General features: G+C 65.4%; 1 protein-coding gene and 1 long non-coding RNA gene across 4 annotated transcripts; one reads left to right on the plus strand and one right to left on the minus strand.

The window, feature by feature from the left end:
* Window positions 1–1,478: 1,478 nt before the first annotated feature.
* LOC147600011 (uncharacterized) lies at window positions 1,479–6,176 on the minus strand. 3 transcript variants are annotated; one of them, XR_015259201.1, is made up of 2 exons: window positions 5,765–6,176; window positions 1,479–3,059 (listed from the first exon to the last, which is right to left on the minus strand). It is a non-coding gene; the product is annotated as an uncharacterized LOC147600011 (long non-coding RNA). The 3 variants fall into 3 exon arrangements; XR_015259200.1 differs by having other exon boundaries at window positions 5,729–6,176; XR_015259199.1 differs by lacking the exon at window positions 5,765–6,176 and adding an exon at window positions 3,195–3,652.
* Window positions 6,177–10,403: 4,227 nt separating this feature from the next.
* GADD45A (growth arrest and DNA damage inducible alpha) lies at window positions 10,404–12,501 on the plus strand. Its single transcript, XM_086753276.1, has 4 exons — window positions 10,404–10,543; window positions 10,638–10,739; window positions 10,828–11,041; window positions 11,653–12,501. The coding sequence occupies exons 1-4, from the start codon at window positions 10,500–10,502 to the stop codon at window positions 11,764–11,766; spliced, it is 474 nt and encodes a 157-aa protein (XP_086609402.1). The 5' UTR covers window positions 10,404–10,499; the 3' UTR covers window positions 11,767–12,501.
* The last annotated feature ends 2,076 nt before the right edge of the window (window positions 12,502–14,577 follow it).

Genomic DNA, 14,577 nt, shown 5'->3' on the forward strand with positions numbered 1-14,577 from the left:
GCCCGTGTCCTGCCTGCAAGCGTGGGCAGCTGGGGTTGGGCTTGGCTTCAAGCGTCCTGAAGTTACAGGTTTGGCCAGAGTCCCAGTCCAGAGCCACGCGCTGCCAACGCGAAGCGTCTTTGCCCCGTGTCCAGAACAGAGGGACAGTCAAAAACTGGAACGGCACTGTCCATAGGGCGCTGAAAACCCCTGGGGTGCAACTGCTGATGTGCCCCACGCTGACGCTGCCTCGGAGGCCGTCCAGGAGAGCCTCGCCCCGTCCCAGTCCCGCTGGGAAGCGGCCATGGGGATGAAGGCACGTCCAGCAGCGCCGTCTCCGAGCCCGACTCCGTAGCAAAAACCAGCCCATCCTGTTTGCGTGCCTGGATCCGAGTCGGACGGGCTGCAGGGCGTGGAGGGTGGCTGTGGGAGAGCTGGGCCGGGCTGCTGAGCCGGCAGCTTCGCAGGGACACGGCGGGGCGAGCTGCGAAGCAGGAGCAGGCGAAACCACCCTGAATCACCCCGCAGCCCATCTCTGCCCGGCGCTGGGGCTGCGGAGAGGTGGCACTCGCCCGCAGCACCCTCAGCTCGCCCGCTCGCCCCGCTCCCCGGCCAGCGGCTCGGCCTCTCCTTCCCCTCCGCCGGCCGCAGGCTGGCCGCAGCCGCTGCGTAGAGCCCAGATTTCCCAGATTTCAGCTGTCATACAAATAAAAAAAGGCATTTTTTGGTTTATGGAGCACAATGGAGGGCAGGGAAGGAGTGTAGAATTAAAAACAAGCCGGGCTCAGGCTGGGACCAACTGCTTCTCCATGCAGAGAGGAGGCCCTGTGCCGTTGCCGTCCCCTATACGAAGCCTGAAGTGGGCAGGGGGTCTGCAGGGCCCTGACCCCCCAACTCGTCCTCCAGCAGCAGCCGGTGGCGGGCGCAGAGGGCTGGGCTCCTCAGTCCTGCAGTTTCCCAAACAGCCTGGTGCCGTGCAGCTGCTTGGGAGCAAGGAGAGGGCTGGGAGCCGATCGCACGCTTGCCGTCGGGCCCGTGGTTCAGAGGCTCCTCTTACCAGGGACAAAACCTCTGCAGAAGCATCGGGGAGGCTGGGAACCGGCAAGGGGAATTTCCAAACCATCCCGGGGCTTGGGGCAAACCGCAGGATTTCTGGACAGAGGGGGATGCGCAGGAGCAGCGGCTCCCGTGCAGCAAACCTTGCGTGCTATGAGCGCGTGGGAGGCATCGCCGCCTCCAGCGTTACGGCAGGGCCGGGCGATCGGCCTGAGCCGCGAACGCTGACGCTGGCAGCCGCTCGCTGCGTATGTGTTCCCAGAAGGTGAGCGGGGCACACGCACCGTCTCTGGGTGCTGGCAGCGCGCGGCGGAGAACATCAGCTTCCCTCGACGCGCAGGTCCCCGGCGCTCTCTGACCGTGCGTGCTTGACCGTACCTGCTGCAGCAGCAGGCTCGCCCGGGCGAGGAAATACAAGTAAAGCAAGATCAAACACACCAAAAGCAGGTCACAGAATTGCCTCTGCTGCGGCTGGGCAAGACAACTGCTCATTAGGGTGATTACAGCCAGGGGGACTCTGCTAACGAGCGGCGTGGGCTGCCCGGCCTGCGCAGGTCCCTGCAGCCCGGCCAAGGCCTGGGGCTGTTGTTCAGCTCTGGGCAGCTCGGGAGCTTTCCCCATTTCTCCAGCCCATCCCAGTCCCCCATCTTTCTGATGCTCAGCCCATGGCCTGCTAGCAAGACCTCCGACACCTCACCACGTAGCGGGTTGAACCTGACGCGCTGCGTTGGCCGCAGTGCATCGCTCGTTGACCGGCCAAGCGTTAGCGTCCCGCGGGGTCCCCACGGCTGCTGCTTCAGATAAGGAGACAAACGAGCAGAGAGCTGCAGGGCTGCCGGCTCGGATAAGGCGCTGAGGGAAGAGTGGTCCCGGGCAGGCGGCGGAGGTCCCATTCGTGGTGGGGGTCCCGTTCGTGGTGGAGGTCCCATTTGTGGTGGAGGTCCTGCTTGTGGTGGAGGTCCTGCTTGTGGTGGAGGTCCCGTTCGTGGTGGAGGTCCCGTTCGTGGCAGGAGCAAGTGGAAGTGCAGGGCTGCCCGCTCCGATAACGGGGCGCAGGTCCCCACTGCAGGGGGGACACGTGGGGACACCCCACCACGACACGGCTCGTGTAACCGCAAACATCACTAAAACCAGACTGCGGAGGACTGCAGGAAGAATCAGACCCTGGCACTATTTTCCTGGAAGAAAAGGCGTAATAATGGACCAATAATAAAATAATAAATAGAATGGAATAATAAAAATGGACCAAAAACAGCAGCAAAGGGCCAGACTTGGGTGACGAAGGGCCATGGAGCCACCAGCGCTCCCCACGCGGCTGGGACCTGCCCAGACCGAGCACGTTCCCGGCCCCGCTGCGCCCAGCGCCAGCCCCCGCCTGCGCCCACCTGCGCGAACGGAGGGAAAAAGGATTTGCGCTCGCCGTGGGCGTGCTGCACGCACCCACCGCCGCCTGTGAATCGCTCGGAGCACTTCTGATGAAAGAGCCCGGGAACAAAGTGTTATTAACATATTGCCTGCAACGCGGGCGGCTACGTGGGGAACGGCACCCGCTCCGCACCGGGAGCCGCTGCCAGGCCCACCTCTGCCGCCTCGGCGAGCTCTCATCCCTTCCTTAAGGCAGGGATCGCTCCCACCCGGGCTCCTCACGGCCGCAGGACCCCTTCCCGAAGGAAAATCCTTTTTATTCAGCCTTCAGAGGAGCCCTTGGGATCGCAGCTCACCCTCTTCTGGCACCCTCGCCATCCCCTGAGCAGCTCTCCAGAGCATCGCCTTGACCCCAGGGATGCCGTCCCGTGGCCGCTCCGCATTGGCAGCTCCCCCGGTGACCCAGCCGGGAGGCAGTGAGGGCTAGACCCCGATTTCCATGGAAAACGGGAGGCTGCGTCCCAAGCTGTCACCCTGAAGTCACCCTCCGGTAGCTCCGCGGTGCCTCAGCCGCAGAGCCACGGCATTCCATCGCCCCAGCTCTGCTCCGTGCCATGCGCAGCCACCGCTCGGGAGCCGACACTGCTGCAGCCCCTGGCCTAAAAAAAAAAAAAAAAAAGAAAAATTGTGGAAACTCAGTATTTTCCCAGCTCCCAGCCCAGCTGCGAAGGAGGCGGGAGCTGCACGGTGCCGGCAGTAACTGCGGCACTAGAAATCGCTTTGCTTTCACATACGCGAGCGGGGCGATCGTTACGCGAGGAGCTGCAAATCAGGCTGGGAAAGCTGTCTGCTGCCTGGAGACTGCTCCCGGATGGAAAAAGAGGCCAAAATCCCCAAGTTAATTAAAAAGCGCTGGCAGCTCCCATCATACATGAAAATAAAACCAGCGCGGCTTGCTGCTGCCCCCGGAGCATCCCTGGCTCTCCCGGGGGCTGCTCTGCCAGACAGCTGCGGGACGGGGGAGCCTGCCAGCGCCAGGGACCCCTAGCAGCAATATTTGATTTCTTTAGAAGTGTATATTCTTTAAAAAAAAAAAAAAGCTTTACACCATTCATTAAAAAATATGCATGTTTTAAACAGCTCTATGGGCTTGCTGGTGGAAAATGAGGAGTCCTAGAGCTCCTCGCGTCCCAGTTTACCGCTCCGCGGCGATGCCGGGACAGCGTCCTCCAAGCCAGCGCCCCGCTGCTCTCTGCGCGCCCGTCCTTGCTGGCGAGCGTGGAAATGATCCTCTCCTTCCCGGCGGGAAGAGGCCCCCACGTCCCCCGACACCTCCACAGGGAGCAAGGGCAGCTCCTCGTCCCCTTTCCGGGCGGGAAGGCAGGTGCCGCCGCGCGTCGCCGGCGAGGCGGCTGCGGGGACATCGCTTCGCCGTGAGGCCGGCCGGGAAGCAGCTCCTTGCGGACGCCCCGGAGCGCGTGTGGCTGCATTTTTCCGCCTGTTGCATCCCCTCTAATCCCTCCTAAAGAGCTTCTGGGCTGGGGGGCAGAGAGGCCCTGGGGCTGAGCCGGGGCCCCGCGCCGTCCGCCCCCCCCGGGGCTGCCACCGCTCCCTGTGCCTCGGGCCAGGTTTGGTGGGGAGATGCCATCAGGAGGGGATGTCCCCACCTCCGTCCCACTGCCCGGAGAAGGTTTCTCACCCTTTCTCGTCCCCCAGTTTTGCAGCCCGGGTCCCTCCCTTGGGGGGCTGGTGTGGGGCAGGGGGTTTGGCACAGGCATGTGGGGCACAGGCAGCCAGCAGCACCCCAGTCCACCGAGAGTGGATGGAGAGCAGCCCTGAGGAGAAGGACTTGGGGGTGCTGGTGGGTAAGAAGCTCACCGTGAGCCGGCGATGTGCGCTCACAGCCCAGAAACCAACCCCACCCTGGGCTGCACCCCCAGCAGCGTGGGCAGCAGGGCGAGGGAGGGGATTCTGCCCCTCTGCTCCGCTCTGGTGAGACCCCCCCTGCAGCGCTGCGTCCAGCTCTGGAGCCCCCAGTGTAAGAAGGACGTGGAGCTGTTGGAGAGGGTCCAGAGGAGGCCATGCAGATGCTGAGAGGGCTGGAGCAGCTCTGCTGTGAGGCCAGGCTGGGAGAGCTGGGGCTGTTCAGCCTGGAGAAGAGGAGGCTCCGGGGAGACCTCAGATATGGCCGGGGCTGTGAGCAACCTGATCCGGTTGGAGATGTCCCTGCTCCTGGCAGGGGGGTTGGACTGGGTGGGCTTTGACGGGCCCTTCCACCCAAACCACTCTGCGATTCTATAAAAATCGCCTTTTACATGAAAGAAGCATTTTTTCGGACGTGCAGGCGCCGGTTTGGGCTCCCCGGGCCCTCGCAACCCTCGCACTGCTCCGCCCGCTGCGGCCGCCAGGGGGCGCGGGAGAGGCGGCGTCCGCGCCCGCGCAGGGACCCGCACCGCGCCCACCCGCGCAGGGACCCGCACCGCGCCCACCCGCGCAGGGACCCGCACCCGCGCAGGGATCCGCACCCCGCCCACCCGCACAGGGATCTGCACCCGCGCAGGGACCCGCACCGCGCCCACCCGCGCAGGGACCCGCACCGCCCACCCGCGCAGGGACCCGCACCCCGCCCACCCGCGCAGGGATCTGCACCCGCGCAGGGACCCGCACCGCGCCCACCCGCGCAGGGACTCGCACCGCGCAGGGACCCGCACCGCGCCCACCCGCGCAGGGATCTGCACCCGCGCAGGGACCCGCACCGCGCCCACCCGCGCAGGGATCTGCACCCGCGCAGGGACCCGCACCCCGCCCACCCGCGCAGGGATCTGCACCCGCGCAGGGATCCGCACCGCGCCCACTCGCTCAGGGACCCGCACCCCGCCCACCCGCGCAGGGACCCGCACCCGCGCAGGGACCCGCACCCCGCCCACTCGCTCAGGGACCCACACCCCGCCCACCCGCGCAGGGACCCGCACCCGCGCAGGGACCCACACCCCGCCCACCCGCGCAGGGACCCACGCAGGGATCTGCACCCCGCCCACCCGCGCAGGGACCCCCACCCACTCGCAGAGGGACCTGCAGCCCTGCCCATGCAAGGACCCACGTCCACGCAGGAACGCACATCCACCCACGCAGGGACCTGCACCCGCACAGGGACCCCCCCCAGCAGAGCTGGGAGCGCAGCTACAGAAAACCAAAAAATCCCTTGCCCCGCGCAGCAAAGCCACCTCCGGCTCCTGGCCGCGCGTGCCCCGGCGCTGGGCCCAACCCTGCGCGGCTGCGTGCGGCTCCTGCCAGGGTCAAAACGGCCCTTAAAAACTTCTCCAGTGACCTTGAAACGGGCGGTGGTGAAGGTGGGCGCGCAAACCTGGCTCTCGTTTCCGTCTGCGTGCCGAGGAAAGTGAAACGTGTGGCGAAGAGGAACATCCCGGCGGGAATTGCAGCCCAAGCCCGTTTCCTGCGGAGAGAGCGCGCGGGGCAGGAGGGCGTTTACTCACGCACACCCGTGGGCCGTCGTAGGATTCCGCGCCGCTGTTGAACCGGACAAAGTTCGGTTTTGCCTTTTACGGCCGGTCGATCTGGGAGCGGTGCTGCGGGCGGCGAGGGAGCGTCCCGGCTCCCGGACTTCGCCCGGCGCTGCTCGGCTTTCGGCTCCGACCTGCCGGCCACCGCGGCTCCGTCACCGGCGTGGGTGGTGGTGGCACGGGGTGCAGGGACGCACCTGGGGCCAGGGATGGCGCGGGCAGAGGGAACGTCGCTGCCGGGAGCAGCGGCCGCCCTCTCCGGCACCGCTTTCTGCTGCCCCCAATTCCCAGCAACGGCCGCCCTCCCAAAATTGCTGGGCCTCTGCTATGAAAATTCAGGCCCCCCCCAGCTCGAGGGGTGCAGCCAGCAGCATCACCCGAGTTTCGGCGTTTTTTCCGGTGTCCTTTCAGCGACGCTTCGGCACCACAGAGGAGAGCAGGAATGTGCTGAGCGCTGGCAAAGCGGGGTCGGATAAACACGTCCCGGGTGGCTGGACCCCTGCGCCCCCAGATCCCTGCACCCCGCCTTTGGGAGAACCCCCAGGCCCGGAGCCCGCAGCCAGCCCTGCCGCGCAGCCGGCAGCGGTATCCCGAATGCGGGATAACGAGAAAAGCACCCCGGCTTTTCTCCATTCATGCACGCGGATGGGGTCGCGTGGGGACAGCCGGCGTTTGCCCCCAGCCCCTTCGCCGCTGTCCTCCCTCGTATTGTCCACGCCCCGTACCAGAGCGGGCAGCTCAGCATAAAATCAGCAGCACCCCTTTCTTCCTGACCGCGCACCCGCTCTTCCGGGGCTGGGACTTGGGATTTTGGGGCCGGGACTTGGGATTTTGGGGCCAGTTGGCCCCCGCCACCTACATCTGCACAACCCGACCCCACGGCTGCGGGGAGGGGACACGGCTCTCGCTCGGGCCAGGCTGCTCCCCGCATCCGCCGGGAACCGTAAATGTCTCTGCCAGGAAAACCCCGTCCCCGCTCTGCCCGCGAAGCGACACCGAGCCGGGCCCTGGCCCGAACTCCCGTGACCCGAGCGGTTAGGAAAGCCGCTGGCGTGGCACCCGGCTTTGTCCCTGACCCCGTCCCGCGGCCGCCGACCAGGGGAACACGGCGCTCTGTGCCCAAACGAGGACCACGCGCCCGTGGCGTGCGGGGGTCCCACTGACCCCAGGCTCCTGCTCCGCTCTGCAGGGAGGCGAGGCCGAGCGTGCCGAGGTTTGCCGGGCGTCGGAGGCCAGGGGCTCTGCTCCCACCGGGGTTTGGGGCGGCACAGGGATGTTTTATCCCGGGAGGGTGAACTCCAGCGCTGGCTGGAAACAGCGGGGCCAACCGGGGCGCTGGGGTGGGCTCGGCGACACGGGACCGGGTGCCGCCGGGAAAACGCGGTGACTGTTGGACCGGAGGCCGCGCCGGGGAATGTGCAAGCTGGCGTTTGCTTTGCAGCGGCGACCGCTGCCCCTGTTATCCAGCGGATTCGAAGGGGAGCGACAAACGCTCACCCGGAACGCGCGGCTCGGCCACGCCGGGGTGGCCGGGTGCGCGGCGGTGCGGCCGCGGTGTCCTGGACCACCCGGCGGGCAGCCCCCCAGGAAGGGCTTGGCCGGCTGCCGGCCCTGCGGCCACCTCTCACCGACACCGCTTGACGTTTGGTCTCATTCCCAAAAACTTGAATTAAACGACTCGGTGCTCCTACGTGCAGGAAATGTGTCTCCGGCTGGTTGAGAACGTCCTCCCGTGGCGGCAGCTCCCACCGAACCGCGGACGGGACCACGTGGGCATCTCCTAAATCCCTGTGTGCCAACGCACTGCTCTCCAACCAGCAAGCCGCTAAAACTCACGGCCCATGAGTAACTCTGGGGGCTGGGGGCTGCCGGCCCGCCCGCCGAGGCCCCTGGCCCCCCGTCTCTGCGACGCTGAACGCGGAGGGGATGGCAGGCATCAGCCTGGCAAATTATGAAAGTCAGGATTAAAGGGCGGGGGGGGGGGGGGGAGCAAAGCACCCCGGCCGCTTTTTGGCAGGCGATGAAAGGAAGGGTTAGCGGCAGCTGCCAGCTGGGAGCCGGTGGAGGGACGACTGCGGGTCCGACCCCGTCCCGGGCTCCCCAGGACGGCAGCCCTGGCGCAGCCGCTTTGTCTCTCCTCGTGTGCCTCCCGAGCGTCCTTGCTGCTTCTCTGGGCAGAGAGGGGGAAGGAAAACTGCCCGCGGCCGGGAAACCTGCGGGGAAGACCCGGTTTCGGAGCATCACCTGCCGTCGTTCGCAGCGTGGCTCCGGGAGCCGCTGCTGGGGAGAGAGAAAAGAGGCTTCAGCTGCTGTTCCGTTGCCGTCGAGACAGATTTAGCTCGGCGGCCGGCCACAGATGGGGCCGCGCAGCCAGACCGCCCGCGAGGTCGCGCGGCGACGCCCGGGTCTTCAGTTGCTAATAGAGACAGAGCAAATTAAGCAAACTTAATTGGGAGGGTCACCGCACAATGCGTCCACCTGTTCCGCCGCGGTCCCGCCATCTGCCACCCCTCTACCTGATGCAAGAGGCCTTTTTCCCCCTTTCTCCTGACGCCGTGGGCTTCGTTAAGTCGTGTCAGCTCTCATCAGGGCCACGGCGGCAGGACAATGGGCGGCGAGAGCCGAGCCGAGGGAACATATGCAAACTTTTGGAAGCTTTCCTCGCTACCGAGGGGCTCCGTAAACCGCTGGGGGAAACGGTTTCCTACCCAGATCCGGTATTCCGAAGGGCTAACTAAGCGATTCGCAGGGAACGCTCCTCTGCATCGCTCGGCTGCGCTCGCCGGCACGCCGCGCCACGCTTCAGCAAACACCGCCTCGGGAAAAGGCTGCTGCTGTTTACGAGCCGAAGGAAAACGCCAACGCAAGCAAACCTTTGAAGCAGACGCGGCCAAAAGCTCCGCGAGGGACCACCAAGGGTCCCGTCTGCAGCCCCAGTTTGCCGGAGCCGACGGGACCGCGCCGGCTCGCAGCTCGGGTTGGGCAAGCGTTTTGGCACTCGCCGCGGGAGGAGGGCGGCTTCTGGGTGCAACAGCTGAGCCAGCGTGATCTCTGACACGGCTCCCACGAGAAGAAATCCTCCCCGGAGGTCTCCCGGGCTGAGACGGGCCATATGGCAGCACGAGAGCGTTCCTGGAGAAACCTCAAGTTCAGCCCCGCGCTTGGGAACCCCGCGGAGGGGCCGGCGAGGGCGAGCTGCTGCCCAGCCCCTGGCAGGCAGCCGGCCCGGGGGGGCCGGGGGGGCAGCTCTCCTCCGCCCTCAAACGCCCACAGTTCCGCCGAGTCAGCGTCAGCTGCCGCGCCGTCCCGCGGCTCTGTCCCGCGCAGCAGCTGGGCGACGCGGGTACCCACAGCCGGGCGTCAACCTGCGCCCGGCACCTCGCGCCGCACCAAACACGGCGCTGGCCCCGGCAGCGAGCGCGGAAACCCCAATTCCTGGTGGCAGCAGCCCCCGTGTTCGTGTCCCCACAGCTGCTCTGCAGAGCCGGGGGTTGGATCCCGTTGAGCAACGCGGGGCCGGCGCCGTCCGCAGCCCGCGGGGCCCCCCCGCCGCCCCGGCTGATCCTTGGCGCAGACGCAGCGACCGCCGCGAACCGCCGCGCCAAGGGACGGCTGCATCACGTTCCCGGCGAAAGCCGTGCGTCAAAGCGTTGTTTGTGTTCCCCAGCGCCGGCGCCGCAGCCTGGCCCTGCTGCGTCACAACCTCGCGCGCCGCGCTTTCGGAGAGCCGGGGAGGTTATCTCCCGCGGCGCGCGGCGGGGAGGCCGGGCTTCACCCGAAACACCAACGTGAAGGGAAGTTTGTGCTCTGCGGAGGCCTAATCAGGGCCGGGCTCCGGGAGCACGCCCAGGACGGGACGGCTTCGCCAGGCCCAGCTCTGCGCCGCGCTCCCGACGGCCAAGGCAGAGCGGGGCGCGTGGCGGGGACGTTCCCGCCCAGGCCTTGTGCGCGCGCGCGCTGGTGGCGCGGCACGGCACGGCACGGCACGGCACGGCTCGCCTCCCCGCTTCACGTCCCCGCTCCCGCCACAGCCCGGCGCCGCCTGCCGCCCACGCGGGCGAGGGGCGAGCCCCGGGGCGCGAGGCCTCGGGAAATAAAACGAAGGCGAGGCGTCGAAAACGGCGGGCGGGTCCCCCCACGCGGGACACGAGCTGTGGGCTGCAGCCTGCGCCTGGGCGGCGCCCCCGCGGCCCGGCTGTGCCCTCGGGACGGGGCTGGGGTGCGGCTCCCACCCGTGTTTTTGCCGTTTGGGGGACGCCCCCCGCCCTCCCCCGCCCTCCCCCGCCCTCCCCCGCCCTCCCCGCTTCGGACACGCCCCCCCGCAGGCCACGCCCCGCCCTCCCCGCCCGCAGCCAATCAGCAGCCCGCGGGAGAGGAGGGCGGGGGGGGGTCAAGCGGGGCCGCGCTGGAGAGCGAGCAGGGGGCGTGGCTTTATTTGGCTGAGCCAATGGGAGGGCGGTATGCAAATAGCGGCGGCGCGGGTTGGCCGGGCGCGGGTGGGGATAACGCCGGCGGGGCGCCTTTGTGCCGCAGAGGCGGCGGCGGCGCGCAGCGAGCGGAGGCAGCGGTGGCTCCGCGATGACGCTGGAGGAGCTGCCCGGGGACCAGCGCACGGCCGGGAGGTACCGCACCGCGGGGAACGGCGGGGGGGGCGCGGCGCGGTGCGGGGGCGCGGCCCCGGGTGACGCGGCCTGTCTGTGCTTGTCCCGGCGGCAGGATGGAGCAGGCGGGGGACGCGCTGGAGGAGGTGCTGAGCAAGGCGCTGAGCCAGCGGAGCCTCACCCTCGGGGTCTACGAGGCGGCCAAGCTGCTCAACGTGTGAGTGACCCCCCCTCCCGCGCACACCCCCCCCTCCCGGCGTGTCCCGTCCCCCCCCGCCACGGGTGACCGCGGCTGTCCCCCGCAGGGATCCGGATAACGTGGTGCTGTGCCTGCTGGCGGCCGACGAGGAGGAGGCGGGGGACGCGGCCTTGCAGATCCACTTCACCTTGATCCAGGCCTTCTGCTGCGAGAACGACATCAACATCCTGCGGGTCAGCAACCCGGCGCGCCTGGCCCAGCTCCTGCTGCCCGCCGCCGGCCCCGAGCCCCCCGCCGACCTCCACTGCGTCCTGGTGACGGTGAGCCGGCGTGGGGATTGGGGGGGTGCCGGCGCCCCCCGCCCCGGGCCGCTTTTGCGCCAGCCTTGCCCTCGCGCGAGGGTCGCGAGCGGGCGAGGACGCGCTGGTGGGACGCGGGACGCCGCAGGGGCGATGCCGGCCGCCTCCTGCCAAAACAGGAGGTCTGGCTGCGAGGAATAACTCGTCTTTCCAGTCAAGAGTGATGCCATACCCCGAGCACGGCTTTTATCCCGCAAAGCCCGGAATCCAGCGCCGTTTCCAAATGGCATCGGGTAAAACCGGAACTGACCGCGCCTGGGGCGCGACGCCGGCTTCCACGGGATCCTGCAGGATCCCACCGGACCAGCAAGGGCCCGAAGGAAACTTTTTTTTTTTTTTCCTTTTCTTTTTTCTTCTTTTTTTTTTTGCTTTTCCTACTGTACGGCGGAGTCCAAGGCTGCAAAACTCCTCGCGTGGTTCAGGGGTTGGCCGCTTTGTTTGCCTTTGTGGCGGCTGAAGATGATTCACGCTCTTGTGCATTTTTTTTTTCTTTTTTCTTTCCTCTGTGAGGGTTGTTTTTGCTTCTCTGTTAACGCGCTCCCCTGCCTGCCCCCCTCTCTCTCTCTTTCCAGAACCCCCATGCCTCGCAGTGGAAGGATCCAGCGCTGAGTCAGCTGATGTGCTTCTGCCGGGAGAGTCGCTACATGGATCAGTGGGTGCCCGTCATCAACCTCCCCGAGCGGTGACCGCGCCGGGCCGGCAGCGAACTGAACCCCATTGCACTGAAGTTTTGCAATACTTTAGCAGTTGCTCAGGAAGTAACTCCCTGCCCTGGCACGAGGATTACAGGGGAGGGGGGAGGAAAACAAAAAAAATCCCAAGGGGGGAGAAAAAAAAAAAACCACAAAAACAAACAAAAAAAAGATAAAACTGATGTCAAGGGGGGTAGGCTGAAGTTGAACTACATGTTGTGTGGAATTGAAGAAAAGCGACTTCGACGCGACCGGGACGAGCGTGGAAGCGAAGGGAGGACAGCGCCTGCGTCGCAAGAGGAATGAGCCCTGCCTGACGCGCGGGGGTGCTGAGTTACTCACCAAAAACGCCCGACACCCTTCACGGTTTGGTTTGCTTTTAAAGTGCAACTTCACCGTTTCTAGTTGAAATACCTTAAAGAGCAAAGAGGCTAACTGAAACATTTTGCAAACGATTTTATTGTATTTTTGGGATGTTAATTCTCAAGTTTTTATGCTAAGATATATAATAAGTTATTTTATGATATTGATGAAAAAAAATTATTTATACTTGGAGGTTTGAGAACCAGAATGCCCTTAAGCAGTTGGTCTGCAGCCACGCGTCTCTCAACTGTTGGCCGCTGAACGCGGCTGCGTTAATACAATCGTTTGAAATTGGACCGTGTTCTGTTTTTCAGGTTTTTGGTTTCTTTTTTTTTTTTTTTTTTTGAAATAAAGTTTAAACTCCAAGCCTTGGTCCTGGGTTTTATTTCTCACCCCAGCTGCTTGGGCAGCTGCTTCCGTGTCCTGGCCGTGGGCAAGGTCCTGTTGCGCTGGTCCTGGGTGGTTTATTCCCAGCCCCTCCCACCCCATTAAACGGAAAAGCAGGAAATGCTGGGAATGGTACTTATTTTTCTTGAAGGCTGCCACTTACCAGCACAGATTACAAATGATCGAGAGCAAGCACTGTTTTAGAGGCTCCAACGCTCCTGCGCAGCCTGACTCTTCTTGGAAACCTGATTCCTCAAAGCAGGGAACCTTGGCCGGATGTTTCCTTTCCTGGGAAGGTGTTTGTCCGAGCGCTGCACCGCAGACTGCTGCAAACCCTTCCCTGGGCCGGGCTTCTCTTTTAATTACAGACATAGGCTGGCACACGCAAAGCTGTGCTCCGTGGGGCAGAAATCTCTCTCTCCAGGCTCCACGAGAGCAGGAAAACCGCCTCCGTCCCACCCACAGCGCCTGCCGCCAGCCAGAGCCCGGGGCCAGGCCGCAGGGACGTCGGTGACCTACATCCGGGCTTCCCTCGCGCCCGCCGTGGACGCTGCCCAGCCTGCTGCACCCCGCAGCCCTCACCTGCGCCCCAGCACTTGCGGGGGGGCACTCTCTCCCCAGCCCCAGCTGGATGGGTGCCCCCGGCGAGGCCGGACCAGTTCTCCCGCTCCCTGGCACGTGCGGGATGGCGCGCTCCGTCACGAGGCCGCCCGTCTCCGTCCCGCGTGGCGCTGCAAGGGCCACATCACCCGCCCCCGTGGCACGGCGTCCTCGCTCTGGGGGGACGTGCGATGGCCGCAGGTGGAGCACGGCGGCACGCGGGGGCTCACCGTGGCACGGGAAGAACACAGCGAGCCCCAGCAGCGGCCACGGGCGAGGAGGTCGGGTCAGGCTCGGACACGAGCTGCACAGAACGGAGTTTTTCTGAAGGTTGTGTTTTTAGCCTCATTGCTGCGGCGTGCACCAAAAGCAACTACGCTCCCCAGCGCTGATCCGCTGGCTCTTGCCTCCGTTCACACGTGTTTGAAAACCTGCTCCCAGTCGCACGTGCCTTTAACAGCACAAACGTAAGATACCGAAGAAAAACTCAACCCTGTCCGACCCCAAACCCACGCAAATCCAGCTCCGGGGACCTCTCCCCTCCCTTGCTGGTGCACGCCAGCCGCTCCATCCCTCCTCCCTACGCGTGCTACAGAAGGTGGGCGGATCAATCGCATTTTTGGAATTAATGGCAAATATTTGTAATTTCTCTGAGCTCAGCCTTTGAGCTCACCCCTCCCGCACCCCTCGTGTTGTCCCCAGCCCCTGTCCCCACGCTACAAACGGCCTGGTGGGACCCACGGGTGGCCAGGACCCACCGACGGCCCTGGGCGCACGTGGCCCAGCACGTGCCCGTGCACCAAAATGCTCTTTTTTCCCCCCAAATCAACCAGCTCTGAGGGAGGGGGGCATTCTGCCTGGCCACGTGCCAAGCCCTCCCAAAAATAGTGGGGCAAGAGGGGCCCTGACCCCCTGAGCAGCCGCAGCCAGAAACGGGTCCCGGACCGGAGCCCAGCAGTGCCCACCCGGCCGAGGAAGCACCGGTGCCGGGAAGGGTGGAAGGGTGCCAGGAGGGGCGGGCAGGGCGCTCGACACGCACCAGGAAGGACGAGAATTCCGAGAACCAGCCAAAAGGAGGAGTAAGCAGCAGCCGCACGTGGCGACGGGACGCGTTCGGAGCCTGGAGAGCCAGACTTGAGATCCTGCTCAATCACCGCCCCCCTCATTTAAAATCGGCGCTGGTTTGGGGCTTAATTGCACTCCAGCCTCAAAACTAAAAACCATCACAGGAGCGACAAGTTCAGGCAAAATCGATCATTTTTGGCAAAGCGCAGCACAAGGAGTGGCCTGGCCGGGCTGCCGGCTCCCCACGGAAAGGGCTCTGTCCTGTGAGGGGGGCCACAGCGTCCTGGGGAGGGACGCCGGCGCTTTCGGGACGGGGATGACGCCCCGACCCCGGCATGCTGAGCTGGGCCAGAGGATGGACGGGTTGGGATGGCCTGGGGGCAAAGGATG

This window comes from Chlamydotis macqueenii, chromosome 8 (genome assembly GCF_036417535.1).
Source record: "Chlamydotis macqueenii isolate bChlMac1 chromosome 8, bChlMac1.mat, whole genome shotgun sequence".
NCBI lineage: Eukaryota > Metazoa > Chordata > Aves > Otidiformes > Otididae > Chlamydotis > Chlamydotis macqueenii.